The following is a 17,600-nucleotide window of genomic DNA, read 5'->3' as shown; positions in this document are numbered from 1 at the left end:
CTGTGTTTATATGTTCTATAAAGGATCTGCATCAATTTGTTCTGTTCAAAGTAAATGTGAGTTTGGGTTTAGATGATTGAAACATTGTGATTTCTTTTTTTTTATAACAAAAAAAAAACAATCTTTATTTATTTTTCATACTAGGCACCAGTTCCCCTTTTACAAAGATTAGCACAGTTCCCTGGACTCTTAATGAAGTGTCTGTAATACCAAAGGATCAAAGAAAACAGCATTCTCACCCCATCTTAACAAATGTTTAGAACGACCAATTTCAGCCCCTGTTCCTTTAAATGGCAATAAGCTCATAACCAAGCACACACAATTTCTTGATTACACTGTTTGAGCTGGGTTCTCTCATTGGCTGGCTCTGATTTCAGCTTGATACTCTCATTTCCATTATCCAGGCCAGGCATTGCATGGTTTCACCCTGGCTTTTCACTCGTTATAAACATGGGCTGAACGCTGATTGGATGTACTCCAAAAAAATTTGGTACATTTCTTAATTCAGCCTGCATGACCATAGCTGGATAGAAACATGAGAAAAATTAGGATATTGGCAGCCCACAAAAAACTCACTGGGTGGTCTTCACAGTTTGTGTGTTGATGCACAGTCCACGTCCCCAAGTTAAGGTGAAAATGCACTGAACAAATATTGTATCTTTATAGTGAGTCTCGTAACGTCTGGTGTATCTTTGAGATGCCAGGTTAATGAGTACAGTTTTTATTCTCTGCTCCCTGCGCCAAAGATTTCAAAAAGAGCAGAGGCAGCCCAGAAGGATCAAACCATTCATAAAGGCTTAAATATTTATAAGACAGAGGGCCAATCAATTGCTCTAATGTGCCACACTGAAAAAACGAACTGGGTGTACACTCTTCAGCCCCAACATGTAGTAACGTCCTTGGTTCTACACTCGTCGTCCATTTTATCAGCACCACTGATCGTGCAGGTGCAGACCGTAGTCCAGCTGTTGCTGTGCATACTTTCATTGTCCCCTTTCAATGGTCTGGGCCCTCAGAGGACCAGTACTAAGCAGTTATGATTTGATTAGTGGATAATTCTCAGTGCTGCAGTGACACTGATGTGGTGGTGGTATGTTTGTGTGTGCTGCAGTGGTTTCAGTGGATCACACAGAGCAGTGCTGCTGAGGTGTTTAAACACTGAGAATAATCCACATACCAAAAATATCCAGCCTGCAACATCCTGTGTCCACTGAGGAACAACTAGAGGATGACTACAACATTGTTTCTGACTTTCCATCTACAAGGTGGACTAGACTAGCAAGCTAGGTGTATCAAAGTGTTTGGACGGTGGAAAGTGTTCCAAAACTCCAGCAACACTGATGTGTCTAATCCACTCATTTCAGAGCAACACACACTAACATGACACAAACATGCCAGTCTCACAGCAACGATAGGAATAATTCATCAGCAATTTATACCTCGTATGTGGTGGTCCTCTTGGTGTCCTCACCATTGAAAAACAGGTTGAAATGGGATAACACTCTATGCAGAATAACAGATGGACAACAGTCTGATTGTAGAGCTACATTGTGCTTTAATACGTGGTAAATTGAGCTGATTAAAGGTACAAGAAGTGGCTGTAATGTTACGGGTGATAGGGCCATATTTATGATGAATGGGACTTTGTTCATTTTAGCTGTAGTTAATGAATGGTTGCAGGGCTGTAAGAGCAGGCAGAATGTTTCTGCTCAGAGCTCTTGCCTGTCAAAGGCGATAAATCAGCCGAGTTCTTTAAAGAGACCAGCAGTGAGACTCATAAAAAAGGCATAAATGGCTCCTTTTCTGGGACAGGATGACAAACGATGAGAGAGGTGGTGGGAGCAGATGAGGCTGACTACACCAAACAAGACATACTATTTCACAGTCTTTGTACTCTCTGATTCATTAAGAAATATAAGGACCCAATCATTCTGAGAAGAGTTTGGCTGAATCAAAGTTTCCATGCCCCTGTCACATAAAACAAATGATATCTCTGGCATGTCATTAGCACAAGATAAATCATCAGTAATGTTCGAACATAACAAATGTCTTCTTGGAATAACCACTATGCTATTTTAATCAGCTAATATTTTAGGGAAAATACATTAATGTTCTTGTTTTTTGTTGGTGCTGTGGACACTGTTGAGTCGCCGATCCACCTACACAAACCCACACAGACACAGGGAGAACACACCAAACTCCTCACAGACAACCAACCACCCGGAGCGGGACATGAACCCACAACCTCCAGGTCCCTGGAGCTGTGTGACTGTGACACAACCCGCTGCACCACAGCTAACGTCTTCTTGTAAAATATGTCACAATTGTCTCCAATTCTTAATTTACAAAAATAGAAAAGCTTGATGTTGTTGTAAATCTGACTGATTTTCTGAGTCTATGTAATCAATCCAAAGAAAGAAAAAACAAATCAAAAAAGAAAAGAAAAATAATAAAACCCCATTTCCAGAAAGTTGGGACGCTGAGCAATATATGAATAAAAAAACAGAATGCTATTATGTGCAAATCATTTAAACTCTATGTTTAGGTTACAATTAAACAATGTTTTAAATGTTGAAACTGGGAAATCTTTTTTTTTTTTGGTAAAGTTTCTTATTTTGGATTTGATGCCAGCAGCCGGTCTCTAAAAGTTAGGATGGGGAACAAAAGACAAAAGTACACAAGTAAAGTTTTGTAATGCTAAAAAAAGGTTTAATATAGTCTGTACCAAAGCTACTAGACTAATGAAGTTAACAGGTAAAAGAGCTTTAGCTGTAGGTTAAAAATGACGCTCATATTTTTATATGAGGGTAAAAAACGGGTAAAAAATCAAGAGGTCTCGGTCTGTAAGTCTTTCTCTCTCTGCTCACAGTCCAGAAATTAGACGAAATTTTTAGACGATGAATAGACGATGAAAAGCATGAAGCAAGATGAGGATATTGCTCTCTTCCATAGGTGGGAAATGCAGTACATGGAACTGACTGTAAATTCAGGAGAGCACTAACGGCCTGAAAATAAACAAAGTGTAAGTGCTACAAAACCAAACAATCCTGGAGTAACCAATGGTAGTTTGTTGCCTTTATTCACTAGTGCACAACTGAGCGCAGGCAGCTTGTAGGCTATAATCTCCTTAGAAAAACATAGAATGGTACAGAGGAGGTATAATACCCCCCAGCATTGAACTGCATGCTTTGGATTGATGGAGCTCCATTTAAATATAGGTTACTCGCCAAACGCATGTCTTATTGGATTGGCTGGATTTTCACTCCATTGGAATTCCCAGCCAATCCGCGCAGGAGGCTCGAGAGACAGAGACGGCACAATGAGGGGGGGGGGGGGGTACAAAGAGAACATCTCTCCTCAGGCTCCGCGACTCACCGGCGAAGAGCTCCGTGAGTAAACTACTTCTAAAGAGGTGCAAGGAATTTACCGTCCCCAACTTCTCTGAAGTAAAAACCTAAAATGTCTGGAGGAGTTTACACTAGACGACTCGAGCATTTCTGTGAGGATTTGATTGCGTTAGGCTCATGAGGTCAGCTGCAGATGTTGGATGGTTAGTTTGGATCACTGATACCTCTCCAACTCACCACAGAGTTGCTGTTGGAGCTTGATTACTCCAGGGATCCGGTTTCTCTGTTCCACAGCTCAGTGACGGGTTGTTTCGGTCTCTTCAGAGTGAACATGACGGAATGTGGCGCGCGGAGAATGACGAGGGCGAAGCTGGTGGTGCTCGGACGGGACAATTGTGGCAAACTGGTAAAAAACAACATTGAAACACATTTATAGCAGATGCTGTACTTATATGGCACTAAGTAATGTCATAGTAATTCTCTCTCTCTCTCTCTCTCTCTCTCTTTCTCTCTCTCTCTCTCTCTCTCTCTCTTTCTCTCTTCTCTCCTCTTCTCTCTCTCTCTCTCTCTCTCTCTCTCTCTCTCTCTCTCTCTCTCTCTCTTCTTTCTCTCTCTCTCTCTCTCTCTCTCTCTCTCTTTCTCTCTTTCTCTCTCTCTCTCTCTCTCTCTCTCTCTCTCTCTTTCTCTCTCTCTCTCTCTCCTCTTTCTCTCTCTCTCTCTCTCTCTCTCTCTCTCTCTCTCTCTCTTTCTCTCTCTCTCTCTCTCTCTCTCTCTCTCTCTCTTTCTCTCTTTCTCTCTCCCTCTCTCTCTCTCTCTCTCTCTCTCTTTCTCTCTCCTCTCTCTCTCTCTCTCTCTCTTCTCTCTCTCTCTCTCTCTCTCTCTCTCTCTCTCTCTTTCTTACCTCTTTACCCAATTCTACCCCTCCTTCTGTTGCTTTCTTCTGTTTTCTCCTCTTTTTCTCACTCTCCATTTTCCCAATCTTATATCTCAATCTTTCTCCCACTTTACTCTTGCTTTTTATCTTTCTCTCCTCCTGCCCTTTCTCCTGATTTCACTATCTCTCTCTACCCCACTCTGAACCTCTTCTCTTGCTCGTCCTGTTTCTCTCCTCCTCTTGTGCTTGTTTTCTCTCTCTCTCTCTCTCTCTCTCTCTCTCTCTCTCTCTCTCTCACCCTCTCTCCTATCTCTCATCTTGTCTGTGTGTTTAAATCTAGCTCTATGTGTTAGATTCATCAACCAAGCGTTTCATTGGAGAGTATGACCATAAAAAGGGTAACGCACGTACATTCACATGATGCCAGTTTGAGATCCACCTGCTCCTGGAATACAATCTGCTTTTGTCTTCTCTCTCAGAGGTGACCTACAGGTGCCCGCAAAACAGTGGACAAAGAAGCAATTGACCTGGAGATTTTGGATACAGTTAATAAGGTATGGCATGCTTCTGTTTAAAGTTTGATCCTGACCCAGACCTTGTAAAATTGCAGACTTTTGAGTAACATTATTACATTACACTACACACCAGCCACAAGATTAAAATCACTGTCAGGTAAAGTTAATATTATGCATTATCTTGATGCAGTGGCAGCATGCCAACACTCAATCTGCGTCCCAATTGTGCACTTAGCACTACTTCTAACTAGTGTTTGAGTGTGTAGTGTGTAGTGTAGTTACAAGTGTCAAAGTTGAGTTTATTAAAAAATCCACAGTGTGCACTTAGCACCAGTCGATTTTCTGAGTACGGCAACGTTGGACACCTATTGATCCCCAATCCTATGGGAAACAGAAAGGAGGAGCTTCTGACGTCTGGAAAAGATTTACTCTGTTACTATAGTGCCCTACTTCCTTCATAGTGCACTCCAGATTCTAAAACTAACACTACTACACACACACACACAGTGCACGAAATGAGAGCGGGACATAAAGCTAATATTGAATATAAATAGCTTTATTATCTGATATTAAATGCATTACTTTAGTGCAGAGTCTGTTATTTTATGACCTACACCGTGCACTCTGCAGTGTGGAGGGAGATAATTCAGTTTCAGCCCTTGCAAAAAATGGCAGGCAGTGTTGCAGCTGCAGCTTGGTAAGACGAGCATTGTCATAGCAACCATTCATCACGTCCTGTTAGTAAGAAACTGTGTAGTATGTTCATATTTTGTGTACTGGCCTGCGGTACTCACACTTTTAAGGTTAGTACATAGTAAACAGTGTATACCGTTAGTGTGTAGAACACAAAATTGACACACACTCTGTTTTTGAAGTCGTTATTGAAAGCAGAAAAAAAGTATGTGTGTTAATCCGAGTGAAGGGGGCTAAAGTGGGATGGTCGTAATGCTTTGGTCAAAGACGCTCCAAAACTGTATGCGGCGGAGTCGTGGTAACACAAGGATCGTTGATGCATGAAGCAGCCGAGGGTCAGCAAGCCACATAAACAATAAACTGTGATTCCATTTGTCTCCTGACCCCTTTCTATCAGAGCCAGCGTTAACTTAGCACTGGGTGCCCATCAGTGAGATCAGGATTAGTTCAGGATCACAAACACCACTCAGACTATCACAAAGCTTTGGATTGGAGATCCAGCTCTGAAGAGAGCACAGTTCCACAGCTCCTCAGCTAAGTGCTGGGTGGCTTTTTTGTAATTGTTTTACAATTGTAATTCAATATTCCAATATTCTTCTGCTTTTTTTGTCATTTTACAGTAAATATTTTTGTGTCATTAAAAATGACAATTGCCATCTTATTCTTCAACAAGGGCGGCACGGTGGCGCAGCAGGCAGTGTCGCAGTCACACAGCTCCAGGGGCCTGGAGGTTGTGGGTTCGATTCCAGCTCCGGGTGACTGTCTGTGAGGAGTTGGTGTGTTCTCCGGGTGCTCCGGTTTCCTCCCACAGTCCAAAAAAAACACACGTTGCAGGTGGATTGGCGACTCGAAAGTGCTCCGTAGGTGTGAGTGTTTGAGTGAATGTGTGTGTGTCTGTGTTGCCCTGTGAAGGACTGGCGTCCCCTCCAGGGTGTATTCCCGCCTTGCGCCCGATGATTCCAGGTAGGCTCTGGACCCCCGCGACCCTAAATTGGATAAGCGGTTACAGATAATGGATGGATGGATGGATGGATTCTTCAACAAAGAAATAACCTAAAAATGAAAAGATAAGAGAAAAAAGCATTGATTTGTTCTGTTTTGGTTCAGAGAATTTAGAGACGGTGATTTCAATGTCGTGAAATTATTTTGTTTAATAGCATATTGATTAAAATGATTGATTAATACTGTCCTCATCTGCTTTGCCATAAAACGGACACCAGCAAAGTTAGCAGTTAACTGGTTGTAGGGAGAATGGGGCCACGGGTCAGTTTTGCTTTCTTGGCCTCAGTATGAACAGGAATGACACTAAGCCAGCTATACCTCTCAGGAGCCCCTCGCCCATATACTCTGTGCTTGTGCTGCCCAGGGAGGCTCTCTCTTTCCCTAGAATTATAGCCTTTTTAAGGGTTTATATCTATTTGATTGATGATCTTCTGTATCTCCATGGTGCTTATCCTTCTATAACCTACATGCTCCATTGTTCTGAACTGTCAAGGAAGACAGTAAGCAGAGCCATCTTGATCATTCCATTCCTTTCAGGTCTGTGTCTCCACCATTGCAGATCACTTATCCAGTGTTTCTTATGCAATTTGGCCAAATGTTTGTGGACACCCCCTCCTCTAGCGATTTCTCTGAGATGGTGGCTGTTTAAAAGGAGGTTGTCACCTCTCTTGGCTGCAGTAAAATATTATACTTTTCTAAGGAGAATATACACTCAATTTGGGAACATTTCTGTGATGATTTAATGGCATTCAAAGGTGACATTCATTTTTTAGTTAAAAAAAAAAACACATTTTATACAATTCTGAGGATGTTTCCTTAAAATTTGCTAATTACCCAGTCAGGCTGTGAGCTGGAAACCGGACTAATTTGACTATTTTAACCAGTGTCTGTAAATGGGTAAAAAAAAACAAAGGGTCTCAGGCCAGTATGCTAGGCATCTGGAGGTTCTTGGACACGGGAGAGACCTCCCAACGTTGAAAAGCATGAACTGAGATAAGGATGTTGTTATATTCCTGCTCCATATGCAGATAATATTGACTTACGCTTGCTGTAGATGGAACTGACCCTTAATTCAGGAAAGCTTCAACTGCATGAATGGAAACAGGCCAAAATTGCTACAAAACTAAAAAATGAGTTACAAATGAGTTTCTGTGGTAATTCAAAAAGTGAATACGCCGTCAGAAAATGTGTCACTGGGGTCGTACCTTCAGGTCTATACTTTTTGTTAGGGAACATAATTGTACCGTATTATATTTTAATTCTAGATCTTAAAAATGTGTTGATTTCATAGACCCCCTTTCATCTTCAGGACTTTTATTATGTTATTTTAATGAAAACACACATATATTCACCTCTCCTTTTGGAGAAGAGAATGAATTGTACCTTTAGAGAACACAACTGGACTTTTAAACACTGTTTGAACCTTTTGTGACCAAAAACGTACCCTTACTGTAACTTTTTTCTGAGAATATTTACAGAAGTTAAACTCTGTACATATGCAAACAATAGTTGGTTTTTCCATTCAAACATTCTGTTTCACCTGGTCCAAAAGAGGCGGACTTATGAATGTAAACAAACCAGAGAACAGCATTTCCCCACAATTAACACAGTTAATGAAGTCATAAAGCTTTTAATGAAGTCAAGTACTGGAGGATAAGTCTGTATAACAAACACAATTCCAGCACGTTCCAAAGGTATTGGATAGTGCTCCTACACTCAGGATAATAGATACCCTGCTCCACAGCCCAGTGTTGTGGAGATTTATACCTCTCCAGCCAACACTTGGCATTGCACATAGTGGTTTTAGGCTCATGTGCAGCTGCTCCACATTCACTCTTTTCATTATATGATTTTACTATGGAGATTATACTATTATGTTTTCACATATGGAAGGTGACCTCAATATGAGAGGGGTAACTCCAGTTGTGTAATCCTGGCCTACATCAGCTTCAGCTGCCGTTATCCATCATGAAAATGTCCAGCAGCCTGTGGTCTGCTCCTCATCTCACCCACTCTCTCATAAATTAAGGCAATACGCCTTGTGAGGCCGGGCTTTACAGTTATTCTACCACGGTACACCTATTAAATACAAGTATTTCAGTACACTCAGCGTTGTAAAACATTATAGAAATGTGTCTGTGTGTATGTGTGTGTGTGTGCCGTTCTGCAGGAGTGTGTGGGACCTGCATCCACCTCTCTGGAAAGTTCAATCAAATGGGGGGATGGCTTTCTAATCATGTACTCAGTGACGGACCGCAGCAGCTTTGAGGCAGTTTCACGTTTGAAGAGACTAATTGACCACGTCAAACAGACCCTTGGTGAGCGGAGCAGTTCATTTAACTAACCTCAGATCAGATTCGATTTACGCATGGAGGATTAGGTTTCATTTGTGTTTGAATTTCTGATGTGAGAGGAGTATTTTTCTTCCATGTCATTGATTATGACGGTGTGTGTTTCCTTGTTTTTAGAAAATGAACATATCATTGCTTCCAGAAAAAAACCCATGTATCTCAATTTTTATTTTACTACGTCTGTTCAATTCAGCAGCTGTCAGTCCTACTGTGTGATAATGTTATAATGAATGGACCAATAGAAATGCCCCAAATTTTGCCATGATTTCCATTGAAGGATAAGAAGTTTTTTTTTCATTCTCCTGTAAAGTTACTGTTTTGGAGAAAAGGATTGTTTTTCTTTGCACAGCAAGAACATGTAAAATACATCAAAAATAGATGTTGAAGTCCATGACAATCAATTGTACAGTACAAAGATGGTAGACAGAGGATACGTCTTTTTTTTGTGGCCTATGAATCTCTGCTCATACTTTTACACAATTTGCTTCGGGGTGAACAGTAATGAACAAAACTGCAGAAAAATGTTTAAGAATATATAATAATTTAAAAGGGAATGGGTCAATTTAAAACCATTTTAAAACCATTTAAGATGCTTCTCCTCCTTCATATTACCGCTAATATACAAATTAGTAAAGATCCTTTTACTATTCAGAGTTAATCATGAGGAAAAACATAAATTTGTAGACCATATTGCTATGGAAACATGAGAAAAGGACTAAAATGATGTCATACTTGAACCTGTTGAACTACATAAAATATCCATGGTGCCTTTTTTATTACTTTGGCTTAGTTTCTGCCTCGCATTAGAAATAAAGAAATACATTATTAGATCGGACCCAACTGCAGAAACGGGGTTTTTTTCCCTCTTACATTTGATTGCTTTGGTATTTCCAAATGTAAATATCTCTACTATGTTCTACCTGCATGGAGTCCAGACTGGAATATGCTAATTTATATTGGTTAATTCTGATCTGGTGCTGGTATTCACCCTTAGACATGATGGTGTAGCAATGTAATTTTAGATGGAGTTCCAGATCTCCAGTTAATATAGGGTTAAATAATTCATCTTGCCTTACATGGGGTCCCACTAGGGTGTGGTGTAATTCTTCAGTCCTTGTGTCTTCTTTAAACCTGTGTGTGTGTGTGTGTGTGTGTGTTCATGTGTATCGTCCATCTCTGAGGTCTTTTATGATGCTATGAATCTACCTTCTGTAGGCTGTCACTTTTTATGATGTTCTGTTCTGTTCTGCTTTAGGAGGTAAACAGCTGTGTGTATGTCTGTGTCTATTTCCGTCACCCAGGAATCCCTACAGTGATTGTAGCAAATAAGAGTGATATGGAGAATGGACGAGCTGTTAGAACAGAAGAGGGCCAAACTTTGGCCAGAGACCTGAGGTCAGTATTTCTCAAATAGAAGTTTTATCTCTTGTAGATTTATAAACATTTTGTTAGGCTGCTACTGCTGAGCTTTATGAATGCATGCTGCAGACGGAAGAGCGTGACACCATTATTATGGGTGAATTAAGGTGAATTAAGTTTGTATATTCTACATAGAGAGGCTCAATATGAAATGGAATGGGAAAAGGGATGGAGAAGTTTTACACAAGATTCAAACAAACCACAATGCCCATTGTCATACACTGGTTAGAGAGGTATAAATCCTTGAAGGCTGTACAATAGTGAATCATCCAGTATGTTTGTGATCCAGAACTAATCAGTACCTGACTGTAGTAAACCCTTATGGCTGATTGTCCTCCATTTCTCACATAAATGTTATTTAGCATGTCGCCTATTCCATTCCCAGAAGTGTCGTCTGATATCGCGGCAAAGGAGAATCCTTGAATGAGTAGGTGCCCAAACCTTTGGTCGAATAGTGTACAAAGTGTACACTGTACAGACAAATTACTGTCCAAAAGTCTTCGGCGTCTAAGATTAATATTATTTAAAATATTTGATCTTCTCAATAAACATGGTGCTTGTATTAAATTATGTAAAATTACAATAAATACAGTAAAATGACCCCCCACCCCCCAAATAGCCGCAGTTGGGAGCTAGTGTGAAGAAAACGTTTTTTTTTCCCAGATATCGTTGCTGTCCAATGAAAAACATGTATCTATTTTTTTTCCCATCCTTTACTCATTGGAAACAGCAATTAACAAACAGAATAAAACTACTTATTGTAATGATCTTTCATGTTTTTATTCAAATATCAGTTTTAGGGGGTTTTGAGATAAACTCTTACTGCTGAGAATAGCTTTTTAAACCTCATTCTTTACATCTGTGTTATGTATTTATATTTATGGCACTACATTATTATATTTATGTAATAAACACATGAACGTGTTTCTGTGACTGTCACAGGTGTAGTTTTTTCGAGCTGTCCGTAGCAGAGAACTCCACAATGGTGGAGGTAGCATTCGGGAAGTTGATCCAGGAAGTGCGTCTGGAGTTCCAGCGCCACCTGCTGGCCATGGATAAGCGTTCACGCGTGCTGCAGATGCGCCATGCTCTTAAGAACAAACTCACACGCAGCAAAACCATGCAGTGGTAACCACAGACACTGAGCACCTTCCATAGATGACCTCTGCATTCTCCGGACAGCTGACATCTCCCTTCAGAGATAGGAGTCGTCTGGTTTCTGCTCACATCTGATTTAGGATTAAGGAGGACACCCCAGAAGAAATCCAGGCACTAGCCAGAAGTCTGGTGTTTATATTTCTAGCGAAATGTCACATTTTTGTATCTTACAACTACTTAAGGATGACAAAAAAACAAAAGAATAGTGTCCTCTTTGTCGAGTGGTGGGAAGCTTGTGCGCTTACTTTGACACGAGTGGCTTTAGCTGTAAGGGATTGTATTTAAGGAATCCCTGACACATCATGAATGGGGGAGGAAGTTGGTTTTGAGGCATTTGAAGTTGAATGGCCTTCAGGAAAATCACATTTGTACAATAAAGTTCATGCAAAGAGAATGGCTTTTAAAATCTTGTAATCTATTTGGATGTTCTTTAATATGATCCAATCAGCCCATGAGTCATGAGCCTCACTGTGACATTTAAATGTCAGGGACAACAAGCAAAATAATAAATAAATGAAATTCCAGTCGACATTTTGAGGATGAACTAAAAATTGAGAACGAAAGGTTGTTAGTCAGTTCCTTTTTTTTTTTTTATCACAATCTAATTTAAAGTCTCATCCTGTGTACTAGTGTCTCTCATCTTGAGCATGGAAAGAAAAGTATGGCATCTACACTGAAGACAAACTGAGGCATGAAAATAAAGAAATGCAGCGGTGCTTGACTTTACAGTTTTAATTAGCAAAATGGTAAAAATTAATAAATACAAATTGATCAAATGCTCCTAAAACGTCCGCCCCCTTCAACATGAAGTAAGACATGTAGCTGTGCATTTAAATAACGAGAAAATGTGACGTATGTGAGGGAAGCAAACAAACTGACATCAGGCAGCACCAAACAACAGAGACCAACAAAGAACAGAGAACATACAAAAAAAGACAAATAAACCAACGCAATCACTTTAAAACCATTATGAAAAAATACTTGACACTTTTTTTCTTTTTACAAGAGAACTATGTAAATCCCATATTAAACACTTTATAAATTGTTTGGCACATCAGGTGTACCACTGCTAATTTGTGTTATTTCTGTGCAACATCCCATGTCTGATTGATTCCAGTGTCCATACAGATGAAAGGCTTTTGACGGGGTCATGTATAAAAGAGGTAAAGGTTAAAGGAAGGAGGTCGGCTGAGTGTGAAATTGTTGCTGAATGGGGAGAGAGAAAAAAAAAATGCACCGAACGTGGACCCGATGCATGGCCTTTTCTGAGCTAATCCGAGAGTTAAGCTGATAATGCGTTTTCTGGCATAATCCAAAGTTGAAAATGTTTAGAACTTGAGGGACTGTCGAAAGGACACAAACACTTATCCTCTAGTGTAAATAACGTAGATGCAGAGACTTTTCCACACTTTTGCACACTACAGATTTAAAACATCCAGACACAAATGACCCACCAGCAGAACTGGGAATGTGACCCAAACAAAGGGGCCGAACATGACATTTGCAAATATCAGATTTAATGGGCGAAACCCTCATCCCCCTCCCCTACCCCAAACACAATTCTATTATATCAGATATTTTAACATCAACATAGCAAAGAGACATTAAGAACCATTCTTCTTTAGATTTCTGAAAACAAATGAACGTTCACAACTGTGATGATCTGTCTCGGCTTTAGTGAGCTTTATATGTACATCAAGTGTTGTACAACTTTGTATGTAGCAAGGCTCCCCCCAACCACCAATTTCTTCAGCTTTAAAGGGCTTGAGGCTTGAAACTTTGTTCCATCTCCAGCAAATTTAATTGATTCATATCTACACCACTGTCTCCGGACAGAAACCTTTAAAGACTGAATGCTGGGCTGCTTTAAGAAAGACTGGTTTTTAAATGAATCCACGTGAGCCATGAGATGAAGGTAAATGCACTAATAGATAAAATAAACAAAGAACGTTGAACTCAAAGTGCAACATCATATTAAAAGTTCAAAATACAGGTCTCGTAAACGAAACTTAAAATACTCAAATTAGGCACTGGCCACTAAACCACAAGTGTAATGTACATTTAAAAAAAAATTAAATAAAATAAATAAATCTGATGACTGTGCAACAAAAAAGAGGCCGTGTTCCTGCTGAGAAACAATGTGTACATAAATGTTGCCAAATTACAAAGATCGCACACAATAATATAAGGCAACTGCTTCAGAAGACCTACGGCAGGACAGGGCACATGACTGCCTGCGTAGTGCCACACACACACACACACTCGCGCGCACACACACTGACACTTCAACAGAACCAGTAGTACTATATATATTTTATCTACAGACCTGCATCACAATTTTATTTGAAATTTGCATCACCGCATTATTTATTGTGCTTATTAATCAATATATGGAATAATTTTTAAGCCAAATCAGTTGTTAGTGCATAACACACAGTAGAGATGCATTGTTATGGAATTTTTGGTGAATAATAACTGAAACTAACACCTTACTGTGGTTTTTGTACATAGAAATAACCTTCAAATAATTCACACTATAATCCACACATGACCACGACTGATACCTCAAATGCCCTTGAATGATAATAAGTCATAACTGGTTTGGTTGAATGAGTCAAAGTCATGGCATCAAGCAAATGTCATCATTTTCCAAGTGTGCACTGAAGCTAAAAGGGTAAAGATGCCTCAGAAGCACCTGTGTAGGAGCACTTTACGTTATCAGAAATTAAAGTGCAAAATCTGATTCTGCTGTCACTGACTCTTCTTTTTTGTTCTTTTTTACCCCCCACCCAACAAGGATTGATGGATTCAAGGACTCAAAGCCTGTGGTTCTTTTCAGGCGAGCCCTACGTTTGACACAGCTATGACATATTAAAACGAGACTTCTTTTCCTTTTTCTTTTTTGGGCAAACATTTAACTGTTACACACACAATGGCAGATGAATGTAATTTTAAGAGTTGGGGTGAATGTCATCTCAGGCTGTTGATCTTGTGTTTTATCAGTGTCTCCCACCAAAACTAAAACATTTGTTTTTGGCTGTAATTCCAAAGTCGGATCACTGATAATAGTTCTGATTTATTCTTATTTAATCAACCCCCAAAAATAAAAATAATAATAATAATAATGTTATAATTAGGCTCTGATATATCATACATTTATCATAACTTATTATTTGATTATATACTGATCAGCCACAATATTAAAACCACTGACCTGTGAGGTGACCAAAAGTGTGGTGCTAAAATGTGTTAATCGCAATGTTTTGGTCAGTGCACCTTGGACAAAATGGCAGGTCTTGTGGGTTTTACAGTGCGGTATGCAGTGGTTAGTACCAATCAAAAGTGGTCCAAGGAAGGGCAACTCATAAACCTGCTACACGGTAAGTCCAAGGCTCACTGATTTTGAAGGTCTAATCCCACAGAAGAGCTAATGCAGCACACACTGATGAAAAGGATAATGCTGGCCCTTTAGAACACATTGTATTGCACCGTACTGCTTATGGGGCCATGTGCTCATTCTGGATCCCTTAGTCCACTGAGCCACGATCCTATCGCCATTTTCCCTGCTTACAACACAGAATTTAAAAGCGATTTTTTCAGTTGTTCCCTAATATACCTACACATTGACAGGAAGACAATCGTCTAATTAACGTCACTTGTCAGTGGTTATACTCTTGAGGCCGACTGGGGTATAAACAATGCTTGTGTCTGTGGCCTTATTTAACCGTTTAGACTCTCTGGGATGTGTTCTGATATGATGACAGAAAAATGGAGGGGTGGTGGGGTTATAGTCTGTTCTTACGCTCCTTGTACTACTAGTGATGTTGGATTCGTGACTAAAGCTTACAGTCGTGTGCTTTTGCTCCAAGTGGTCTTAACAGTGCCACCATTCGGAAGGCTAACACTTTAGCTAATAAAACAATACAAAAGACAAAGCCCTTTAAAATGCTACATAAGCATCAATTAACAACTGGAATATTTCTGATCAAATGTGCATAAACCAATGAAGAGGGCAGCTTACTGTGTAGATTTGTCTTTTGGTTTAGTTTTCTTGGAGATGCTGGTTGAAGATCATAAAAGCTATCGTACTGATTAACTGACTGATTTACTATAGCCTAATTGAATTACGACTTCGGTGGGTGATATGGGCACAATACATCTTTAAAGACTTTTTGAGATCCAACACCATATTTGCTAACTTTGTCTAAACACTCAAACACATCTCATTTTGATCACGAGTTAAGGCTGTGTTAGATTTTACATTAAGGGTCCTCAATACTGTTGCTACACAAATACAACTCTACTATTCATATAGCTATTTAACCACCATAAAGTAAAAATACATGTCCCTGTGGCAAACATTTGGCAAAACAGAACTGAATTATTTTCTTAAAAAGACAGCAATTATATTTACAGAATCGCTGCACAATGTATAACACCATAAATAGGACAAATACATCTTATAGGTGTGTATCTTTTTTAACACCTGGAAGACCTGCTTATAAATTATGCTTCTCCTTTCAGCTGTTCATATCTCCTTTAGAGCCCAGAGGAAACAAAAGAACTACGCCTTTATTGGACCGGCTTTTTCATTTAGACAATCCTCAAACTCCCTTTCGTACAACAACTGGACCGTACAGAAAACAGAAGCAACGTCCTAAGAGCTGGCAAAGGCCTTGGCTCAGTTGTTCCCTAAGCTTTCTGACCAAGAGGCGCAATGGCAACTACAGCAGGCACACGTTGGTGTGATATCTTAAACTCCTATAACTCTTAATTTATTAATTTTCTATATTATTAATCTTTGTGTTAAACTTTTTTTTTTCAGGTGCTGGTACTTCAGAACTGTTAATCCTGCTCATCTGAAATGGCACTGCGGATTATTATAGACATGACAACACAAGAAAAGAAATGCTGAATGGCAACTTTGGACACCCGGATGCGGGTGCTGGGTGATTACGGATCTACAGGGTGGAAAAGGGTCAATGAGTGGGGGTGGTGATGGTACTATTCTACACCCTGTATTACCTCTGCCATGGGCATTACTGCAGGCAGCAGGGGGTCTGCAGTTCCTCTGAGATCCCTGATGCTGTTTTTATTTATGTCTCCAATGCTGTTTTTATTTATATCACTGTCTGTTTTTTTGTTTGCACTTTCTTCTTGTCCATCATCTGGCTCCAGAGGCCCATTTGACCTGGTATTTATGGTGTTCTGGTTGTGAGTATTGCTGAAATCTGGAGAGATGTTTGTGCCAGAAGCACAACGGCCTGTGTTGTTCACATCTGTGGGGAGCTCCGTATTTCCAGGGCTTAAAATGGTGCTATTGGCGTTTGCAGCATTGCTGTTATTTAGGCTGCTGTTTAGGTTTGAGGTATCGCTGAGATCCGTTGCAATTCGGTTGACGATAGGAGAAATGCTGTCAATTTTTATTTTTGGATGTTGGTTTTCTTCAGAGCTTGGGATGGTCTGTTGCGTTGGAACAAAACTTGGTTCTCCATTGGCCATGCCAGTGGAAATTAATTCTTGCTGGGTTAGACTGGGCAGCTGGATTCCCCTGATCAAACGCACTAGACCCTTCACTTTTTCTATCGAAGCCTCCATTTCCCTCTGCCGAGCAAGGACACCACTCCTGCTCTCCATGCACATCTGGAAAGACAAGAAAACCAAGAAGCTTACACATATGATAAATAAATAGATGGATGAATGCATAAAGAGTAGGCCACATAAGCTCAAATGCTGAAAAAAAAATCATCTGTGCTTAGTTGCATATGAACTTCAAATTTGGAATCAACAGGCCTCATGTATGAATTCCTTGTAAATTGGAAAAACTATGAGTACATTAGAAATATCTGACTTGCTGACAACGTCATGTACAGGTGCATCTCTATAAATTAGAATATCAAAAAGTTAATTTATTTTAGTAATTCTATTGTGGCGTGGCATGGAGCCGATCAGCCTGTGGCACTGCTGAGGTGTTATGGAAGCCCAGGTTGCTTTGATAGCAGTCTTCAGCTTGTCTGCATTGTTGGATCTGGAGTCTCTCATCTTCCTCTTGACAATGCCCCATAGACTCTCTATAGGTTTTAGGTCAGACGAGTTTGCTGGCCAATCAAGCATAGTGTTGTTATTAAACCAGATATTGGTATTTTTGGCAGTGTGGACAGGTGCCAAGTCCAGCTGGAAAATGAAATCCACATCTCCATGAAGCTTGTCAGCAGAGGGAGGCATGAAGTGCTCTAAAAGT

At 40.0% G+C, this 17,600-nt stretch overlaps 1 protein-coding gene and 1 pseudogene across 4 annotated transcripts in view; one reads left to right on the top strand and one right to left on the bottom strand.

The window, feature by feature from the left end:
- Positions 1–3,678: 3,678 nt before the first annotated feature.
- Positions 3,679–11,333, top strand: LOC136676265 (ras-related and estrogen-regulated growth inhibitor-like; annotated as a pseudogene).
- Positions 11,334–11,947: 614 nt separating this feature from the next.
- The window catches only part of LOC136676801 (PHD finger protein 21A-like), a 56,957-nt gene continuing 51,304 nt past the window's right edge, over positions 11,948–17,600 (bottom strand). For 2 of the 4 annotated variants that reach the window (XM_066654028.1, XM_066654029.1), the window contains one exon: positions 11,948–17,002. In XM_066654028.1, the coding sequence (XP_066510125.1) occupies positions 16,364–17,002 (639 nt within the window). In that variant the 3' untranslated portion in view covers positions 11,948–16,363. The remainder of the gene's footprint in view (positions 17,003–17,600) is intronic. The other 2 variants (XM_066654030.1, XM_066654031.1) reach the window with 1 other exon arrangement.

This window comes from Hoplias malabaricus, chromosome X2 (genome assembly GCF_029633855.1).
Source record: "Hoplias malabaricus isolate fHopMal1 chromosome X2, fHopMal1.hap1, whole genome shotgun sequence".
Lineage (NCBI taxonomy): Eukaryota > Metazoa > Chordata > Actinopteri > Characiformes > Erythrinidae > Hoplias > Hoplias malabaricus.
Note: the sequence above shows the minus strand (reverse complement) of the source record. Positions and strands in the feature narration are given on the sequence as shown.